Consider the following 19,918-nt stretch of genomic DNA (forward strand, 5'->3'; position numbering starts at 1 on the left):
ACACAATGTAGAATGTATTGTAGATTCAACACACTCTATAGTCTATAATATATAGTCCTAGACACATTATAATACTATTGTTTAAGCACATTGTACTTGGTGCTAGTTCAGATAATAAATTATAATGGTAATCGCTGTGGCTTTTAAAATATGAGTTAGATATTGGAAAAGTTGTAAAGGATTTATCTACTCCAGGCCATCATGCCTAGCCTCATGTGTTTTCATCTTGATTAAGTATATGTACAGTGTGTGTGTGTGTGTGTGTGTGTGTGTGTGTGTGTGTGTGTGTGTGTGTGTGTGTGTGTGTGTGTGTGTGTGTGTGTGTGTGTGTGTGTGTGTGTGTGTGTGTGTGTGTGTGTGTGCCAAATGAAGACAATGTAACAAAAATAAACAAAGCGGAGTAACCCTGGAGCAGAACACAGGAACACAGAGCAACAGGCAACACGACAACAACACAACTCCCAGGTTACTATATCAAATGAGTTCAAACCGGACCTGGCTCATGAGATAAGACATTTAACAAGAAGAGATATGTTAAAGGGGAATTGAGTGGAGAGGTTCAAAATAATATAAAAGCTTGACGATGTTGCGCGGTCTTGTTTAGATAGATTTGTTGCTTCCTCATTGTTGATCATTTTAATGGGATTTAAATGTATTTATGGTTCAGAAGTATGCAGCAACGTAACACTAAACGATGTGAGGTGATTGTGTTATCAGCTTAGATAGACAGAGATGAAATAGCTCATGACATGTTTTAATTGCACCAATGCAGCAAGCTGAGATTAGCTGGGAACTTTTACTTCGAAACCTCCAAATGTCTTCAATGATTGTTCTCTGATAGGCTAAAAAGTAGGGTTTGATGTGCGTTTCATGCAGAACCAAATCAATTTAACAATGTAGTGCATTTGTATTTTTATAGTCTTTATTAAAAAAGTTTGAGGACATATTTACAAGAGAAGTTAATAGATATAAAAAAGTTATTATTTCAAATCGAATAAAAAGCCAGGGAGACAGAGAAGATGGGAAATAATCATCAAACCTGTCATTGCACAAAATGTTTTCTTATTTTCTAATTTCTTTGGCAAGAGAGGTCTTCTGTGCAATAGGTCTCGGTATTAGTAGAAAATATTGCACACATTGTTTCTGAAGATATATTCGTGCTATTCAAGATGCTATTCCCATGGACTGAAGTAGCTCCGATAAAAAAACTACTTAAAAAAAATACATTGGTCTTTCTGCATTGGAGCCTAAAAACAAACATTATGCAATCTTCTGGGACACAAAAACGAAAGATTAAAAAATACAGTTTATAAACAGAGGAATGTAGTCAATGTTCGATTTAGTAGCGATAACATCGAACATGTAAACCTCTGACAATATCTATAGTTGTAATGCTGTATATATATTACATATATACACTACTGTACACAATAATCTATTTTTAAGGAGTCTTAAGCGTATGACCAAAACAGTAAATCCATTAATAGCCTGCTAGCACACCTTTTGTACCGCTAGCACTGGACCAGAAAACAGCAGATAACTGCTGTCTTTGCTGCTTATGTTTAGCCACATGTACGGGGATGAGGAGTGTCTTTGTGTTTTGGATGTCAACAATATTTCACAAAATGATGTTCGTTCAAAAATGTCAGGTAATAAAACGAACTTTTGTCTTAAAATAACCTTTCCTCATTGGTTGACCCTGTAGTTTATATGCATTCCCTGTGAATCTGGAATCCAATAGGGTAAAACTAATAAAACAAATAAAAGACAAATGATAACAATGTATTCGTCTACTTTGTTTATGGTATTTCTCCACCTAATAATTTGTGCACATTTTTCCGGAGTAACCTCGTTCCTATTAGCTTTCCAACAAGTCATCAACCATTTTTAAATTCTGTAAATCGGAGGAAGAATCGGACAACGTATTTTGTCCGGGTTACGCTCTGGGAGGGGCGGGGTTTAAGAAGTAGTGGTCAATCGTGAGTGTTGGAGGAAAGGTCGGGAGGTCAGAGGACGGAGTTTGAGCCGTGTGTGTTAGCGCTGGTCGGGGTGCCGCTGATCGCGTTGAAGATCCCTAGAGAGTCGGAGAGAGTGTTTCTGTTGCCGTCGTCCGTTGGGTTTATCTGAAAAATAACACACAATCCGTTCAAAACAATATCACAAATCAAGGACCGTAAAGGTTACAAACGTTTACACAGAGGGAAAGTACATACAACACGCATCCAAAACAGGTTTCATATGCATTACAATGACTTTGCTAAGCACAACTAACTGCTATAAGTCTGACTATCTTAAATCACTTTTTAATACAGACGTCACACAGATAAGCAGAAGAAGCAGTTTTACCATCCAATCTGTTGAGGTTGAGTGCAGAGGAAGCAGAGGAAGGCGTGGTTAGTAACAAGCATTAGTTTAGTTTCTCCATCACTAACAAATCACTGATAGCTTGATCAGGGTTCATCTAACGTGGCTCCAAAACACATCAACATTAATCAACGTAATTATTTTTACTATTATAATTATTATTATCAATCGGAATGTAATCCTACCAGGAAGTATTATTTTGTTTATTTCCTTCTAGATCGTTGCTTGCACGTGATGCTGGACAGCTCTCGGCCGTTTATTTCCTGCCAGCTAGCGCACTAGCATGCTAGGCTACCTGCTCGTGCATGATGCTGGACAGCTCTATGCCGCTTAATTCCTGCTAGCAAGCTAGTATGCTAGCATTCTAGGCTACCTGCTCATGCATGATGCCGGACAGCTCCCTGGCCAGGTCCCGATAGCTGGCCTTCATTTCGTCGTGGTACTCCTGCTGGTCCTCCTTGATCAGCCGCTCGTTCACCCCCAGGGCCTGCCCACAGGCGTCCACAAACTGCCTGGATGAAAAACAGGCAGCGGTAAGTAAATGCTAAATGCATTTGCATTTACCATAGACATTCTCTGCATCCCTATAGTGCATTTATCAAAAGTGCTTTACAATATTGCCTTACATTCACCCATTAATGCACACATTCACACACCGACGGCGGCGTCCACCATGCAACGCGACAGCCAGCTCGTCGGGAGCAGGTTAGGGTTAGGTGCCTTGCTCAGGGACACTTCATCTCTCAGCTAGGAGGTGCCGGGGATCGAACTACCAAATGTGCGGTTACCAGCCAACACGCTCAACCTCCTCAGCTAAGTTGGGAGTACCTGAAAACCTCCTTCAGCTGCTTGACCTTGTTGTCCGGGTACTTCTTAGCACTGCTGTCGTCCAGGAAGGCTCTGGCGTAGGCTAGGGGCCCGGCGTTGACCTGCAGACGTTATGCGTCAAAGGTCAGAGGAAGAGCCAAGGCAGTGGTCTCAAAGGATCTAGTGTTATCATAATGTAGAAAGGGCAAACATGGCCTCCAGGCTTTGGTGGAAGAGTGTTGTAAACAGGGAATTGGTTAACCTAGGAATTGGTAGTGCTTGGCCCTTGTTTCTATGAACATCTTAACGGTACCAACAGCGATATATTGTTGTTTCTCTTTCCTCTGACAATTGTACTTATTGCAAGTCGCTTTTTATAACAGCGTCAATACCCTAAATGTAAATGTAAAGTATTTTTACACAGGTTGAAATGAACGACCTTTGAAGTAAAAGTATAAGTAAAAGGGGAGCCGTCACATTAACGGTCCAACCTCATCACGACCACGGAGTTAATGACGCAGACTATGCGGGGTCCACAACACGCACGGGACGAGCAGGACCCTCTCACATAAGCAAAATTAGCTGGGCGTGGCGGTCCCCCCATCAAGGCAGTTACAGTCTCAACTCAGGCTTCATTGTCAAGCCTGAGGCCATGCCTCCCCCAACTGTAATCCCAAGAGATCCCCCCCCAGGGGTCACGGTTAGGGGGTTTTCGACAGGGGAACGTGGCGGGGGTCCCGCCTACCTGCACGCTGACGCTGCCCTGCAGCTTGAGCTGCAGGCGGATCATGTCGACGTCGGGCGCGGCACAGAGCAGCCTTAGCTCGGCCACCTTGGCGCTCATCTCGTCGATGGCCACCTCGATGGGGCTGAGGTCCGTCTGGTGCTGGTACATGACCGCCACGCGCTTCTTCACATACGGGAAGCAGTGGGTGGCTGGGGAGAGGAGGGGGGAGGGGAGGGGGTTGAGGGGAGGAGAGGAGTAGGGGGAGAGGAAGGGGGAGGGGAGGTAGGGGGATGGGAGGGGGATGAAGGGGAGGAGAGGAGGGGGGAGAAGAGGGGGGAGAGAGAGAAGGGAGTAGGGAAGGGGGATTGGGGGAGAGAGAGGAGAGGGCAGTGGAGTGGAGGGGGGGGATATGGGGGGAAGAGAGAGAGAGTCAACAAACATGTAGTGCTTGAGGAAATGCTCAGGTATTAACCCCGGGGAACAGGTTGTCTGTATCTGCGTGATTATTGAAAACGCTAGATAGCAGCTGAACTTTGACCTCTGGGAGTGTGGTTTCCTGGCTGAGAGGATGTGTTGTGTCGGGTGTTTCCCATTAATGTTGTCCAACCAATGAGCCAAAAAGAGGGCTTATCAGCTGACCGTGAGTCAGTCACACACCGCCAAGAATGACAATGACGAAATGATGAAATAGAAAATGACTAGATGAAAAGGTGTCGTGTGAGATAATGGTGATTAATGTACAGAAGATAATTAGGGCCACACCTCTTGCGTATTAATGCCTTGTTAGCTGAAGAAAAATACTGGTCAAAATTCACACATACTCATAGATACTAGTCATACTAGTCGTACTAGTCATACTAGCCACAAGTGAACATGTGTGTCCTGCTCCCTACTGGTACGAAAACATCTTAGCTCAGGAGGTAGAGCAGTTGTCTTGTAACCGAAAGGTTGCAAGTTCGATCCCCTGCTCCTCCTAGCTGAGTGTTGATGTGTCCCTGAGCAAGACACTTATCCCTAACTGCTCCTGACGAGCTGGCTGTCGCCTTGCATGGTTGACTCTGCCGTTGGTGTGTCAATGTGTGTATTAACCGATGTAAGTCGCTTTGGATAAAAGCGTCTGCTAAATGCCCTGATTGATTGATTGAAAACAGTTACAAAAATTTCAAAAGTTCTGGTTACTTTGATTAAACACAATAACATTACAAAACATCAAATACTAACTAACACCAAACGTTCATTCATGACGAAATACAAGGACAACCTGAGGGTAGAGACAGACAGCTGGTCTATTGAGCCTGGACACGAATCACCCCTTTGCCCGGAGCCTTACTGGTCAGCACGGTGCGTCGTTTGCACTGCTCCTCCACACCGCCCTGCCTCTTGCCCGCCGCCGTGAAAGGCGTCTCGAACACGAAGCGCCGGATGTTGTGGCTCTTCTCGAAGTCCGTCTTGCGCTCCTCCAGCTCCTTGTCCTCCAGGTAGGGCGTGACGTGGGTCACCTGGATGTAGGCGTACTTGGCGTCCAGGTCCTTGGGGTTCACCTGAGGGGCGGAGGGGTTGGAGGCGGTTTAGGAGGGTTTGAGGAGAGTTAGGAAGGATGGAGGAGGTTTGGGGGAGGTATGAGGAGGTTGAGGAGGGTTTGAGGAGGGTTAGAAAGGATGGAGGCGGTTTGGGGGAGGTATGAGGAGGGTGAGGAGGGTTTGAGGAGGTTTATGAGGGTTTGATGTTTATGAGGGATGAGGAGGTTTAGGATAGTTTGAGGAGGATTAGGAAGGTTTGAGGAGGTTAAGAAAGGTTGGAGGCGGTTTGGGGGAGGTTTGAGGAGGTTGAGGAGGTTGAGGAGGGTTTGAGGAGGTTTATGAGGGTTTGAGGACGTTTATGAGGGATGAGGAGGTTTAGGACGGTTTTAGGAGGATTAGGAAGGTTTGAGGAGGTTAAGAAAGGTTGGAGGCGGTTTGGGGGAGGTTTGAGGAGGTTTAGGACAGTTGTAGGAGGTTTAGGTGGGATGAGCAGGTTTAAAACAGTTTGAGGTGGTTTAGGAAGGTTTTAGGAGGTTTAGGAAGGTTTGAGGAGGTTGAGGATTGTGTGAGGAGGTTGAGGATGGTGTGAGGAGGTTTAGGAAGGTTGGAGGAGGATTTGAGGAGGTTTAGGAGGGTTGGAAGAGATTTATGATGGTTTAAGGAGGTTAAGGAGGGTTTGAGGAGGTTTAGGAAGGTTTGAGGGAAGCTTTAAGAATGTTTGAGGTTGGATAAGGATTGGGGAGGTAGTGTGTGATCAAATAATTTTTAAATCACCTAAAGTAACGCTAGCATTCTCCGATTTAGTTTTATTTCAAACTTCAAATTGTTTTATAAAGTGCTGAATAAAGTGAAGAATAAAATGAGGCAAAGGTTACATTTCATTTTCAGCCAAAGTGGTGATCCTTTTAAACCACACTCACTCACACATACGCACATATGTACAAACTCACGCACACACATGCACCCCCTCACACCCACACACACACCTTGCCGGAGTCCTGTATCATCTTGACGTTCTCGGGGCCGAACTTGTGTGTGTAGAGCTTGAGGAGCCGCTGGGACACCTCGGACAGAGGGGTGAACTTGGGCTCCTTGTAGATGTACTCCTTGCCGTCCTCGTCCTCGAAGAAGCCCTGCAGGGGAGGAGAGCGGCCAGAGGGGCAGCCGGGCAGGTCAGACGCTCGGGCGGCCGTCCACTACAGAGTGAGGGCCCGCCCCCTCTCAAGCTCTGAGTGACAGGCTGCGGTGGAATGATGGTGGGATGGTTTTAATGGAGGAAGAACAAAAAAGCGGTCTCTTGCTCTTTCCCCATTCATCTCTTTCCCCATTCATCTCTCTATCTCTCTCTCTCTCTCTCTCTCTCTCTCTCTCTCTCTCTCTCTCTCTCTCTCTCTCAATCCCACCCGTACACTTTCTCTATCACCTCCCAGCCTCTCTCACTCTCTTTGATCTGTCGATCATTATACATATCATTATATATTATTCATTATAATGATTATTTTTGCAAATTCTATCACACGACAGACCACAGGATCACTTCAAATCAGGATGAATCTTGAATTCTCCAATTAATCAACAACAAATCTAAAGATTGGTGCAAATCAGGTCGGCCATTCTAAAGACCATATTGATCTGGTTCAGATCATCGAGGCGATTGATTGGTCCGATCAATTACACAAAGGAAGGAAATGCAGAGAACTTTGGTCGGATGAGGCGGAGGGGGGAGAAAGTTCTAGTTTTTTTTTTTACATTCTACTCATGATCGTCAAGCTTCGAAGATGAGCAGAATGGGAGGTTTAAGGGGGACGGACGGACGGACGGACGGACTCGAGGGGAAAAGACAGACATATTTAAAGGGAAAGACGGACATGTGTTTAAGGGAGAGAGGAGCCCAGCCACACCCTGTACTCACCGCAGCCTTGGAGGGAACGGGGGGAAACAGAGAGAGGCTGTTAAAACACAACACCCTCAGCGCTGCCACGTGCATGTTAGTGCATGTCATACCAGTCCACTTCCTGTTGCTGTCGAGCTACATGCTAAAATTGCACGCTGTACGCTTTGCGCTTGCTCGCTAATTTGTGTCTGTGTGTCTGTGTGTGTGATTGCTAGAGCGTGCGTGTGCAGGCGTGCATAAGTGTAACTGTGTATGTGCGCGTTGGCAGCAGAGGGTCCGAGCGGCAGGTGTCTAGGGGTCTAACCTGTCCGAAGAAGGCCACCCTGAAGTAAGTGCCGAGCATCCTCCTCCCAGAATGCATCACTTCCATCACCTTGGTGTAGGCGCGGTGCAGGGTGTCGTATAGGTGGGTCAGTTTCTGCAACACACACACACACACACACACACACACACACACACACACACACATACACACATACGTCATATAGTGGCTTGATTGCACCCTGAACAATGAACTACGATATCATCAACAGTTGTCATGGATGTGTTTTTTTCATGGATGAGGGTTGTCATGGTAATTGTTGTCATGGACAGACGTGGTTAAAGACGTGGGTCGTCATGAAGGCAGGGTTTCTTGGTGGCGGGTTGTCATGGAAGCGATTGCCATGGTAATTTCTTGTTGTGCAGGTGCGTTGTCATGGGAGGGGGGGTTGTCGGGGAGCGGGGTTGTCATGGATGCAGTTGTCATGGACACAAGTTGTCAAAGACATCGGTTTTCATGAAAGCGACTGTCATGGCCATCGGTTGTCATGGAGATTGTGTCGTCGTAGAGGGGGGTGGTCATGGACACGGCTTGTCGGGGACGCGGGTGCCATGGCATTGGGTTGTTGGTGATGCTGTCATCAGGGACACGAGAGGGTCACGGCGGCGGGGCGCCAGGGGAGTGCTGGGAGGGTTTCCCGTGCACCTCAAAGTCGCGGCGCTGCTCGTAGATGGGGATGATGAGGCGGTAGACGTCGGCGATCAGCTCGTAGCGCTCCGCCTTCCACAGGCCGTCGGCGCACTCCTCCAGGTGCTCCATCAGCACCTCCTACGCACACACACCCGAACGCACATGTACACACGCACACACACACAAACACACACGCGCACACACACACAGACACACAGACACATACATTTACACATTTTCATATCCGCCCGTCGGTAGTAGTAGCTAGCTACCCTCAAATGGTTTTGCTCGATTGGTTGAGCCTGTTTATTTCCGGGTCGTCTTATCTGACAAAGCGATACACATGGACATGCTCCCTCCACCGGTGAAGGTCCCGGTCGCAGTTGAACCGTGGACCTGCTGGCTTCGAGGCGTGTTGCAGGAGCCCCAGTGTCGCTGTCTGCCACAGTGCACACACAGCAGCTGGGGACGGGGAGTGTGTGGGTGGTTTTTATAGAGCCGTGATCCCGATACTACCGTCGTAAAGACTCTCCGAACCGCGAGGCTGATGGACTGAACGCTACTCATAAAGCTCATGATGGGCTTAATGAGTGTGTTGGACGGGGAAGGGGAAGGTGTTACTAGATGAAAACGCTTTCAGAATTTCTGTAATTATCTTTAAATCAACTCACAACATCGTACAGTGCAGTTAAAAAGGTCAACAGCTTGTGTATGTCACAGCAAAGTGTGTGTGCGTGTGTGTGTGTGTGTGTGTGTGTGTGTGTGTGTGTGTGTGTGTGTGTGTGTGTGTGTGTGTGTGTGTGTGTGTGTGTGTGTGTGTGTGTGTGTGTGTGTGCGTGCGTGCATGATTGCATCAGGGCCTATTGTGCGTAGCTCCGGTGATTCTGATGCCAGATTACAACCTTGTCCAAAGGCGAGCTCAGCTACTGCTCTTCCAAGGTAATACATTGTGTGTATGTGTGTGTGTGTGTGTGTGTGTGTGTTTGTGTGATAGTGAGTGTGTGTGTGAGTGTGCGTGCGTGTGAGTGTGTGCGTTTGTGTGTGAGCCAAGCCCAAAGTCTACAGTACACCACCACGCGACTGACTGATAACAGATAACATTTTTACTGCAGTACTATTTGCGGATCTAATAATTTTGTGGGAGGAACAGCACTATTAATGTGTCTCGATTCAGATCACAGCCTAATCTGGCATTAAACTGGGACTGTAAAAACAAGCCAGAGTTCACAACATAAAATTGAGTAGAAGTGAGGAACTTCTTTTCATCAGGAGATGAAAAGACAATTTGGGCTAGAAAGCCTAGGTTTGGTCAAACACACAGACTAGAGACTAGAAATTATGTTCCCTAAGAAACACACCAGGAACCAAAACTAGATATTCGTAGAACTGAATTGAACAGAATAGAACATAAGGGAAAACAACCAAAATGAGATTTAAAAAAGAAACAAACCATAGAGCAACCCAACAGAAACCGTCAGAAAATGAAGAATGGAAAAACAAAATAAAAAAAACAGAACAGACTTCCAACCAAGCTAGACAAAAACAGAACTACAACCAAAATCAGAACCTGGAATAGAACAGAAAAAAATAGCACTATTCTAGAACCGGAACCGCTACAGATCCTGATAGACCCCAGAACAGGAAGTGGGCCCCCACCTCGTTGAAGTGTACATCCTGCATCCCCACGTCCTCCATCATGGCCGCCTCCTCGTCGATGTTGGGCGTGATGACCCGGAACGCCGAACAGCCCTGCCGGAACATTCCTGCCACACGGGGGAAACACACACACGGGACACATGCAGCGGTCACATGACCCGCCGGCAATACCCTTTGACTCACGACCTCTGACCTCTGTGTAACCACTCTGTGTTCCACATTAAGGTCTGGTGGTTGTATAACATGAAAAACATGCATGTTCCCTCAAGGTTCAAACGTGCACAGAGGACTGGACCATGCTTATCGACGGAAACCCGAGCATCTTCAGCACTGGAACCCAGAGATGACCCTTGGACAAGACCTGTGTGTGCGTGCGTGCATGCGTGTGTGTGTGTGGTGGGGGTGTCTGGGTAATATGACTGCAATAAAACGTGTTAAAGTGCTGGCATAATGGTTCACATTCAACATAATAGCTAGTATGGATGGTGACCTGCTAATGAAGTACTGTAACGCTGATTAAATACATCACACAATACAATGCCATATATCTACATACATTGTTGGATGATTCTCGATGCTCATAATGATGATTATATTGTTTGATAATCTATAGAAATGTTGTCATCGTTGTATATTGTATCTTAAAAATATATGTACAATTGATATGTATTTTTAAAGTCAAATTTTGTATTTGAGGAAGTTTGTTGAAAAATGTAACCTGTAGGCTTTAAATTCAATTCAATTTCATGACTAGCTGAGATAAACATTTTAAATGTTTAGTGGGAATCTAGAAACAGGGAATACAGCACCATCTACAGACAAACAAACACACACACACACACACACACACACACACACACACACACACACACACACACACACACACACACACACACACACACACACACACACACACACACACAAACCCGCTCACCTTTTCTCCACAGGTACTCTGCCACAAGTGCAGCAACATGGATATAACACATGGCCGCCTGAAATATACACACAAACACACACACACACACACACACACACACACACACACACACACACACAGACACACACAAATACACAATGTTACACACACTGTCACACACATTGCCAAACATAAAGTTACACAAACTGTAACAAAGACAGAGCTACACACTGTAGGAGGAATGCAGCACACTGGACAGCAACCATTCCACAAAGTTCAGACTACATACTGTACATACAAACTTACATTTGCACCCTCTTTAGTATATTGTACCTCTCCACTTACATAACTCTGCATATTGCAGGTTATAGCAATTTTTTGCTTTAGCACTGCTGGATTTGAGTCTTACATATAAGCTCTTACAATATTATATTATATATAATATTCTTACAATCACACTTTTCATATAATGTTCAATTTACCTTTGAAAAAAGAAATATATATATCATGCTAATATTACTTTCAATATTGTAGCATTTACCCCTTATAACTCTTTATGCACTCTATTTTTTTTATTCTTATGTTATCCATCATATCTTATCTTATCTTGCCTGTATGTCTGTAAAGAACACTACATTTGCACATCTGGTTAGATAGTAACTGCATTTTACTGGCCTTTGTCCCTGTAGACTGCATAACGACGAATAAAGTCCATTCTAATCTAGTGGCAAAGCCTAGCATAGCCTATTGGAGCCTAGCATACCCTAGCCTAGCGTAGCCTAGCCTAGCATAGCCTATTAGAGCCTAACATACCCTAGCGTAGCCTAGCCTGGCATAGCCTATTGAGGCCTAGCATACCCTAGCGCAGCCTAGCCTAGCCTAGCCTATCGGAGCATAGCATACCTTAGCGTAGCCAAGCCTAGCATAGCCTATCTGAGCCTAGCATACCCTAGCGTAGCCTAGCCTAGCCTAGCATAGCGCAGCACGACGCGGGAGTCCCACCTCGGACAGCTCCCCGTTCTTGTGGTGGATGCGGGCCATGCTGTCCAGCCAGGTCTTGCGGAGCTCTGGGGTGCTGGTGTAGGACTTGGCCAGGCTGTACTGCAGGTCCACCAGCATCTCGGGGTCGTCCTCGTGCTCCTTCATCTGCTCCGTGGCCATCAGCACCGTGCGGATGCGCTTCATCAGGTCCTTCACGTCCGACGGGAACACCGTGTGCTGGGGAGGGACAGGGTTACGGTGTGACGGTGTGTTCCGGTGTAGGGGAGACGTTGCGGTCGTGATAAGTGTTCTAACAATGGGGATCACAGGCCTGTGAACGTTGGAACCCGTGCCTCACTGGGACGTGAATAGTCGGAAGGCTATAGACACACTAGTGGAGAGGGTGGTGGAGGTGGAGAAGCAGAAGTGGAGAGGTGGATGGAGGTGGGGGTAGAGGTGGAGGTGGATAGGGAGACAGAGACTGAGGTGGACCGGGAGGTGGTGGTGGAGGTGGGCAGTGAGATGGGGCGCGTTGCCATGGTCACCTTGATGTTCTTGTCTCCGTTGGCGCAGTTGTTGATGATGGAGAGCGACTGCTGGAAGCGGGTCCCGCCGATGCCGAGGACATCAGCGATCAGCTGACTGACGGCAATCACCACCTTGGGAAGCACACACACACACATTAACACACACACATTAACACACACACATTAACACACACAGACACTCACGCACGGTACAATGTACAAAAACACGGTATAATGAAGCGGAAAAAACTGAAACGTAAGACAATTATTATGAGGGGATTTCTGGGTAAAACATAACTTTTACGTCACTTTAAATCAACGCAAATTTATATGAAATCTAAATTATTAGGCGTATTTATTATTTATTTATTTTAAGTTTTGCATTTTTATGCTCTATTATAGAGTGAGACAGACAGTAAGGTACGGGAGATAGAGGGGAGGAAATGCAGCAAAGGATTACGGGCAGGAATCGAACCCGGGTCGCTTCGATCAGGACTGATTTTGATTTGATTTGATTTGATTTAAATGGTATGAGCTGTGAGACGTAGTTTTGACCCTTTTGGCCCTCCATAGGTGTATAAGAGCGTACCTGGAGGTGAGTGTACCTGCCTGGCGTGTGCGTGTACCTCCAGGTGTGTGTGTGTGTGTGTGTGTACCTGCGTGGTGCGCGTGCGTACCTGGAGGTGCGTGTACCTGCCTAGCGTGTGCGTGTACCTCCAGGTGTGTGTGTGTGTGTACCTGCGTGGTGTGTGTGCGTACCTGGAGGTGCGTGTACCTGCCTGGCGTGTGCGTGTACCTCCAGGTGTGTGTGTGTGTGTACCTGCGTGGTGCGCGTGCGTACCTGGAGGTGCGTGTACCTGCCTAGCGTGTGCGTGTACCTCCAGGTGTGTGTGTGTGTGTGTACCTGCGTGGTGCGCGTGCGTACCTGGAGGTGCGTGCGTACGAAGGAGCGGCGGCCCGTGTAGTCGAAGTTGCTCTTCATGAGGAAGTAGAGCAGCTGGGCGCCGTCACTGCGGATGGAGCTCAGCTTGGAGTTGCAGCACTTCAGCGTCTCGTAGCACAGCGCCGCGCACATGTCCGCGCGGCCGTCGAAGAACGTGCACGGGAACTGACACACGCACACACACACACACGCACGCACACACACACACACACACACACACACACACACACACACACACACACACACACACACAGAACACAGAGTCACAACCAACAACTCCTACCTCCCATATGAATTAAACTATATTTATTCATAGAAACCTTATTTATAGAAACCTTATTAACTAAACAAATCTCTAAAATAAACGTTGTGCTGCAAATAAATGTGCGAAACAAATGTATATACAAACACACTCAACTCTTATACATATTCATTTATATTTATTCTAATTACAGTGTACACGCTTCATACCCAATCTCCAGCCACTAACCCAATCATAGGCCTTCACAGTTCATTTATAGATCTCAATTAGTTAGTGTATACACATTGTTCCTCAATAGTTTGTTGCAATTAGTTATTTTTCTAATGGTGATTCTCATTCAAAATTGTGTTCATATTTTGCTTTCATCGTGCTGCTTTATGTATTTTATGCACCAACCTCACTGAGTCACATCCCCTGTTTGTGTGAAAACATCAACAACAGTCTCACCTTGTAGATGAAGGTCCGCAGGGCGGTGAACACCTGCTTGAGCGCTGTCTCTGATTGGGGGATCTGCAGGAAGCACAGGTGCACCTGGAATACCTTCTTCATCAGCGGGTTGTGGCCCAGGTCTGAGCTCAGCTGACTCTGAAAGCACCCACCCAGCGCCCACATGAGTATTGAAGTTACAGCGCTATGCCAAGTGGCGCTGGGTCAATAGAGGGGGCTAGGGAGCCGCCCCTCCGTGAAATATTCACTTGAAATATATCTGCAGACTATGAATCAACTATTAAAAATACGAAATAAATCAACAGAAATACATAGCGTTTATCCTCGTTTAATTGTGTGATAGACCGTACTTGCCACTGCCAGCAACCATTTAAATGCGTCTGAACGTCAATGATTAGGCAAGTTATTGGTCATTCGAAATAAAACCCTACTCTCCAAGTCAGGTGGAGTGGGCATAAAGTAGGTCTGTAACGTATATGCAGTGTAAGCTTGTCCAGGCCCTGCAAGTCGGTATGTAGACTATGAATCTGAATGAATAGTAGGTAATAGGTAATTGATTGTTGCCATCCCCAATATGCAGCAGAATACAGGAAATGAAATCTACAAAATTCAAAATATTTGGGGGGAGGTCCCCCGACAACATCCTTGATCACCAGCCGCCACTGGGTATTACTCATGTTGACAACTAGTGGGTGGTCCATTCCTGGCCGCGTCTTGATAACACAGGTGAAACTTAATGAGCAGCGGCGGCCATTAAAAAGTGACTTTGGATTGACACCACGCATGCGATCGAACGGCACCTTGAATCCGTTGATGAAGACGCAGAGGGTGTCCAGCACCGTCAGGCAGACCTCTGTCGACACGTTGGCCTCCAGCAGACACTGGTTGCTCACCTCGGGCTCAGAGTGGGAGTACACTAAACACACACACACACACACACACACACACACACACACACACACACACACACACACACACACACACACACACACACACACACACACACACACACACACACACACACACACACAAACACACACACACAAACATAAACTAGAGCTTTAACGCATCATACGAGTTACAAATAGGGGGTTAGGGCATGCTAACATTGCTAGGAGGAAAATGTGCTAGCAGGCTAACATGTACTATTGATCTTGCCCATACACATCCATAATAATATTGATTATAAGTAAACTGTTAACAAGGTGGATGAACAGATGTACTTTGTTAATCCAAGGCCGGAAATTAAAGAGTTCAGGTGTGTTGCTTCATCTCCATGTTAAAAAACTCAATTATAATTGACTCCGTTTTTGCCTGTTACACAATAGCTTTAGTGTTTACCAACAGTACACACCGAGAACACACTCACCGTTGTTGAAGGTGTGTGCGTTCTCCACCGTGCCCAGCTGCTGGAGGCGGGCGTGCAGAAGCCCCGCCCTGTTACGAGACACGGGCAGCGTCAGAGACTTCCTGTCCGCAGCCACAAGGCCCGCCCCCTCCTGACTCCTGTTGGTCGAGCAGAAGGACAGAGAAGCCAGGTCATTGGTCAGCACGGCTGTCATCAGCTGCATCATGATGAGTTCTCATTTAAATTAAAACGTGAAAAGAGTTGATTGAAACATTTTAACATCATAACATTGTTAACCCTCTAAAAATGACATTCTAAAACTGTATTCTGAAACAACATTCTGAACCTTCTTAAAACTTGATTCTAAAAACACGAGCACAAGTAACTCTTAGTAATAGTTATTTCAGACATGGTTTTATGACACAGCGTAATGATGAAGATGAATTCATTAGATGCGGAGGATCATTCTTGGTTACGGGTGACTTATGTCGTTCTACTGACATGAGGTGAAAAAAACTGCCACACAGATGATGCACACCACACATGACAGTACACACTTATATCCCAGAGAGATAGGTTTGCAGTCTGTACATACTTAGAGCTAACACTTGGAGTCAACACAGTGAATGGGCTGAGAGTATGAAATCCACACGTCAATAGTAAAAGTGATGGAAAACTATTTTTCTTTATTTACTTCTAAAAATGTTATTATGGTGTGTCATGTCAAGGTGTGCATTAAGCATCAGAAAAAGTCTTGGCCAGACTTAGTTTATTAGCGGACTGTTAAGAAACTTTCCTGACAAGATATTGTGTAGCTGTTTAGTGGACACATCCCTCTGTGATAGGGTTATTTTATGTGTTTAAAACCTGTTGTCCATCACTTTAAGCACACACATCACTACACACAGGAATGGACTAAGAGTACAGATGGAACTCAAGAGTATGCAATACACACTTTAGCACCTCACTGCACACGCTTAAAGTCGCAGTGTGTAGAATCAGTTATCTAGTGGAACACACTTGGCAGAAAAGGATGATAATATTCATAAATATGATTTAAGTAAGGGATAATGCCCAACGAGGTGTCCATTACCAGGAATTAATGGACGACGCGGAGGCCTCCGCGAAGTCCATTAATAGAAATTCGTCCCAACCTTTATACCAGAGATACTCTAGGGTCTATAGCATATAACCGCCTTGCCTGATTACAGACCAGCTCTCGTTTTGAAGACCGAATCACCGCGCCATTCGTTTCAATGGGAATCAAGATGGTCTATACTTTCAACTTAAAGTGTACATAATTATAATTTTAAATTAGTCCCAGCCTTTATACCACCGATACTAGAGGGTCTATAGCATATAGCCACGTTTTCTGATTACAGTTTAATGCATTTTTCACAATTGACCAACTCTCGTTTTAAAGGCTGAACAGACAATTTGACTCGAACTACTTAGCAGGTGTCCGTATATCAGGGGTTAATGCACACCCTTCAGCCAATCAGAATCAAGTATTCCCCCAGGCCGTGGTATAATTGTATATAATCCCATGAAAATAAGCTTTATAAAAAAAATTAAAATTGGTTGCAATCTCCAACTTCACCACTAGATGCCACTAATTCCTACACACTGTACCTTTAAGGAACACACACGTGGGTTAGTAAGGTGAAGGCAGGTGACACGCTGGAGTGACGGTGATAGCCTGATGTCAGACAGGGCAAGGCAGGGCAGAGCTCTTACCCAATGGGAGGGGTCCGGTGAACCCAGGGGCCGGGGCAGTTATTGAACAACAACACATACTTGCCGGCAGCATTACATTCAAGAAAAAAACACCAAATAAATGAAAAGGGTTAACAGAAAATCAGCAGAGCAACTCAGAGGAAGAAAAAGCAGGGAAAGTGTTGGTAAATCAGTTAAGCTGTTTGGTGAGTTTGACATGATTTACTGTTTACTTACTACAATTTACTGTTTAGTCCTTTTACATGTGACTTTTGAATGATGTTTGTCAGGGGTAGGGTTAGGGTTTTGGACTGTATTTGATTAAAATTATCATATATACAAAACAGCTGAAGAGTGAATTCAGATCCATGTCATTGAGGAGCAGGGGGGGAGTCCAGGGGCATCTTAGCATGCCTACGGGTTAGGCTGCGGACATTTGGGGTTCGAACCAAGGACCTTTGTACTGGAAGATGAACACTCAGATGAGGAGAACGAGGAGGCGGCAAAGGAAGAGGAAGACAAATAGGCAGAGGAGCCGAAAGAGGAAGGAGGAGGAGGAAGAAGAGGAGGAGGTAGATGAGGGAGAGGAGGAGGAGTTGGAGGAAGTGGAGGAGGAGGAAGAGAAGGAGGAGGAAGAGGAAGTGGAGGATGAGGAAGAGGAAAAGGAAGAGAAATAGGAAGAGGTATAGGAAAAAGAGGAAGGAAGAAGAGGAGGGACTGTACCTGGCGATGTTCCTCTTCCCTGCATAGCGGAACTGGTGGAGACACACCCTGCAGAGGAGATCATATGGATTATTTTAGAGACCAGTGGGGCCACACTTATCCACCTGTACATACTTGCACAGAGACACACCCATGAGCCTACATGCACAACAACACACACACACGCCCATGCACGCACACACACACACACACACACACACACACACACACACACACACACACACACACACACACACACACACACACACACACACACACACACACACACACACACACACACAAACAAACTCAAATCCACATTTAACCATTTGAACACACAAACACATGCACACATACTCCCATGAGCAAGTGCCAACAAGCCCGAGAATACAAACAGTCACCCGCAGACACACACACACACACACACACACACACACACACACACACACACACACACACACACACACACACACACACACACACACACACACACACACACACACACACACTCACACACACACACACACACCTGAGCTACATCACCCAACAACTATTAACGTGGAGGTCGGTGGGACAGGAGGCGGAGGAGGAGGTGGGGAAGGAGGTGGAGGGATTGGGTCTGTAAAGCGGTGTGTTTGAGAAGGTGGAGGAGCAGGAGGTGTGTGTGTGTTTGGTTGTGGAGGAGGTAGAGGTGAAGTCATGTCTGGACGAGGAGGGAGGGAGGAGGAGCAGGGGGAGGAGGTGGCGGAGGAGGTGGTGGAGGAGTTTGGGGAGGAAGTGGTGTAGGAGAAGGTGCAGGAGGAGGAGGGGGAGGAGGAGGTAGTGGAGGAGGTGGTGGTGGAGGAGGAGGGGGAGGAGGAGGTTGTGGAGGAGGTGGTGGTGGAGGAGGAGGGGGAGGAGGTTGTGTAGGAGGTGGTGGAGAAGGTGGTGGAGGAGGAGGAGGATTTGGTGGAGGAGGAGGTGGTGTAGGAGGTGTTGGTGGAGGAGGAGGAGGTGGTGTAGAAGGAGTAACCCTTACTCCAGCAGGCTGAAGAAGTCCATCAGCTCCGAGGGTGAGGCCTTGTGCCAGTAGGTGAAGAGAGCCTCTGAAGGATGGAGGGGAGACAACGCTACGTCACCTGGTCTGTCCGGCATCCATCCATCTGTCCGTCCATCCATCCACCCACCCATTCATCATCCACCCATCGATTCCTCCATCATCCGTTAATCACCCATCCCTCCGCCCGCCCATTTAGCATCCAGCCATTCATCATCCATCCATATGTCTAACCCTTCGTCTACCATCCATCACCCATCCATCCATCATTCACCCATCAATCCATCCATCATCCACCCATCAGCTACCCACTCATCATCCATCGGTGAATAATCCATCCATCAATTCATCCAACCATTCTCCACCCACCCACGGTCCATCAATCCATCATCCACCCATTCAACCATCCCAGAATGAAACGGTTCAGAGTGCCACTGAACCGTTGTCGATCGGCGGTGTTGGAGTCCAGGGCCTCCCCTCTCCCTCCTGCGTCTCCCCAGGCCTCCCCGGGGGGCGCCCTTACCCTCCGACATGCTCTTGAGGACGTGCAGGAAGCACATGAGCAGGCTCTTCACCTCCTCCCGCTCGAGCTTGTCGCATCGGAGGACCGCGCTGCCCAGTGCAGAGGCACACTGGTTCTGAGAGGTGGGGGGGAGAGGGAGAGGGGAGAGGGGGAGAGGGGGAGGGAGAGGGGAGAGATGGGAGGGGAGAGGGAGAGGGGAGAGGGGGGAAGGGAGGGGAGGGGAGGGGAGGGGAGAGGAGGGGAGAGGGAGAGGGGAGAGAGGGGAATGGAGGGGAGGAGAGGGGAGTGGGGAGGGGGGAGAGGGAGAGGAGGAGAGGGAGAGGAGGGGAGAGGGGAGAGGGAGGAGGAGAGGGGAGAGAGGGAGCGAGGGAGACGAGGGGGAGGGGAGAGGGGGAGGAGAGGGGATGGGAGTGGGGAGGGGGGAGAGGAGGGGAGGGGAGGAGAGGGGAGGGGGGAGGACAGGAGTAGGGGAAGGGGAGGGGGAGGGGGGAGGGGAGGGGATGGGAGAAGAGGGGGATAGAGGAGAGGGAAGGGAGGAGGACAGAGGAGAGGAGGAGAGGGGAGAGGAGAGGGGAGGGGAGTGGGAAGGAGAGGAGG

The 19,918-nt window shown here is 47.3% G+C and overlaps 1 protein-coding gene across 5 annotated transcripts in view; it reads right to left on the minus strand.

Annotated features, from left to right (window-relative positions):
* Positions 1 to 882: 882 nt before the first annotated feature.
* Positions 883 to 19,918, minus strand: part of LOC130380729 (dedicator of cytokinesis protein 9-like) — a 78,098-nt gene continuing 59,062 nt past the window's right edge. For 3 of the 5 annotated variants that reach the window (XM_056588035.1, XM_056588037.1, XM_056588034.1), the window contains exons 34-52: positions 19,322 to 19,436; positions 18,781 to 18,847; positions 17,784 to 17,831; positions 15,366 to 15,502; positions 14,797 to 14,912; positions 13,997 to 14,134; positions 13,270 to 13,452; positions 12,363 to 12,476; positions 11,839 to 12,054; positions 10,855 to 10,912; positions 9,921 to 10,027; positions 8,280 to 8,402; positions 7,617 to 7,730; positions 6,405 to 6,551; positions 5,229 to 5,439; positions 3,917 to 4,107; positions 3,193 to 3,293; positions 2,738 to 2,876; positions 883 to 2,123 (exon numbers count right to left, since the gene is read on the minus strand). In XM_056588035.1, the coding sequence (XP_056444010.1) occupies positions 2,007 to 2,123; positions 2,738 to 2,876; positions 3,193 to 3,293; positions 3,917 to 4,107; positions 5,229 to 5,439; positions 6,405 to 6,551; positions 7,617 to 7,730; positions 8,280 to 8,402; positions 9,921 to 10,027; positions 10,855 to 10,912; positions 11,839 to 12,054; positions 12,363 to 12,476; positions 13,270 to 13,452; positions 13,997 to 14,134; positions 14,797 to 14,912; positions 15,366 to 15,502; positions 17,784 to 17,831; positions 18,781 to 18,847; positions 19,322 to 19,436 (2,442 nt within the window). In that variant the 3' untranslated portion in view covers positions 883 to 2,006. The remainder of the gene's footprint in view (positions 2,124 to 2,737; positions 2,877 to 3,192; positions 3,294 to 3,916; positions 4,108 to 5,228; positions 5,440 to 6,404; positions 6,552 to 7,616; positions 7,731 to 8,279; positions 8,403 to 9,920; positions 10,028 to 10,854; positions 10,913 to 11,838; positions 12,055 to 12,362; positions 12,477 to 13,269; positions 13,453 to 13,996; positions 14,135 to 14,796; positions 14,913 to 15,365; positions 15,503 to 17,783; positions 17,832 to 18,780; positions 18,848 to 19,321; positions 19,437 to 19,918) is intronic. The other 2 variants (XM_056588038.1, XM_056588036.1) reach the window with 1 other exon arrangement.

This window comes from Gadus chalcogrammus, chromosome 4 (assembly GCF_026213295.1).
Source record: "Gadus chalcogrammus isolate NIFS_2021 chromosome 4, NIFS_Gcha_1.0, whole genome shotgun sequence".
NCBI lineage: Eukaryota > Metazoa > Chordata > Actinopteri > Gadiformes > Gadidae > Gadus > Gadus chalcogrammus.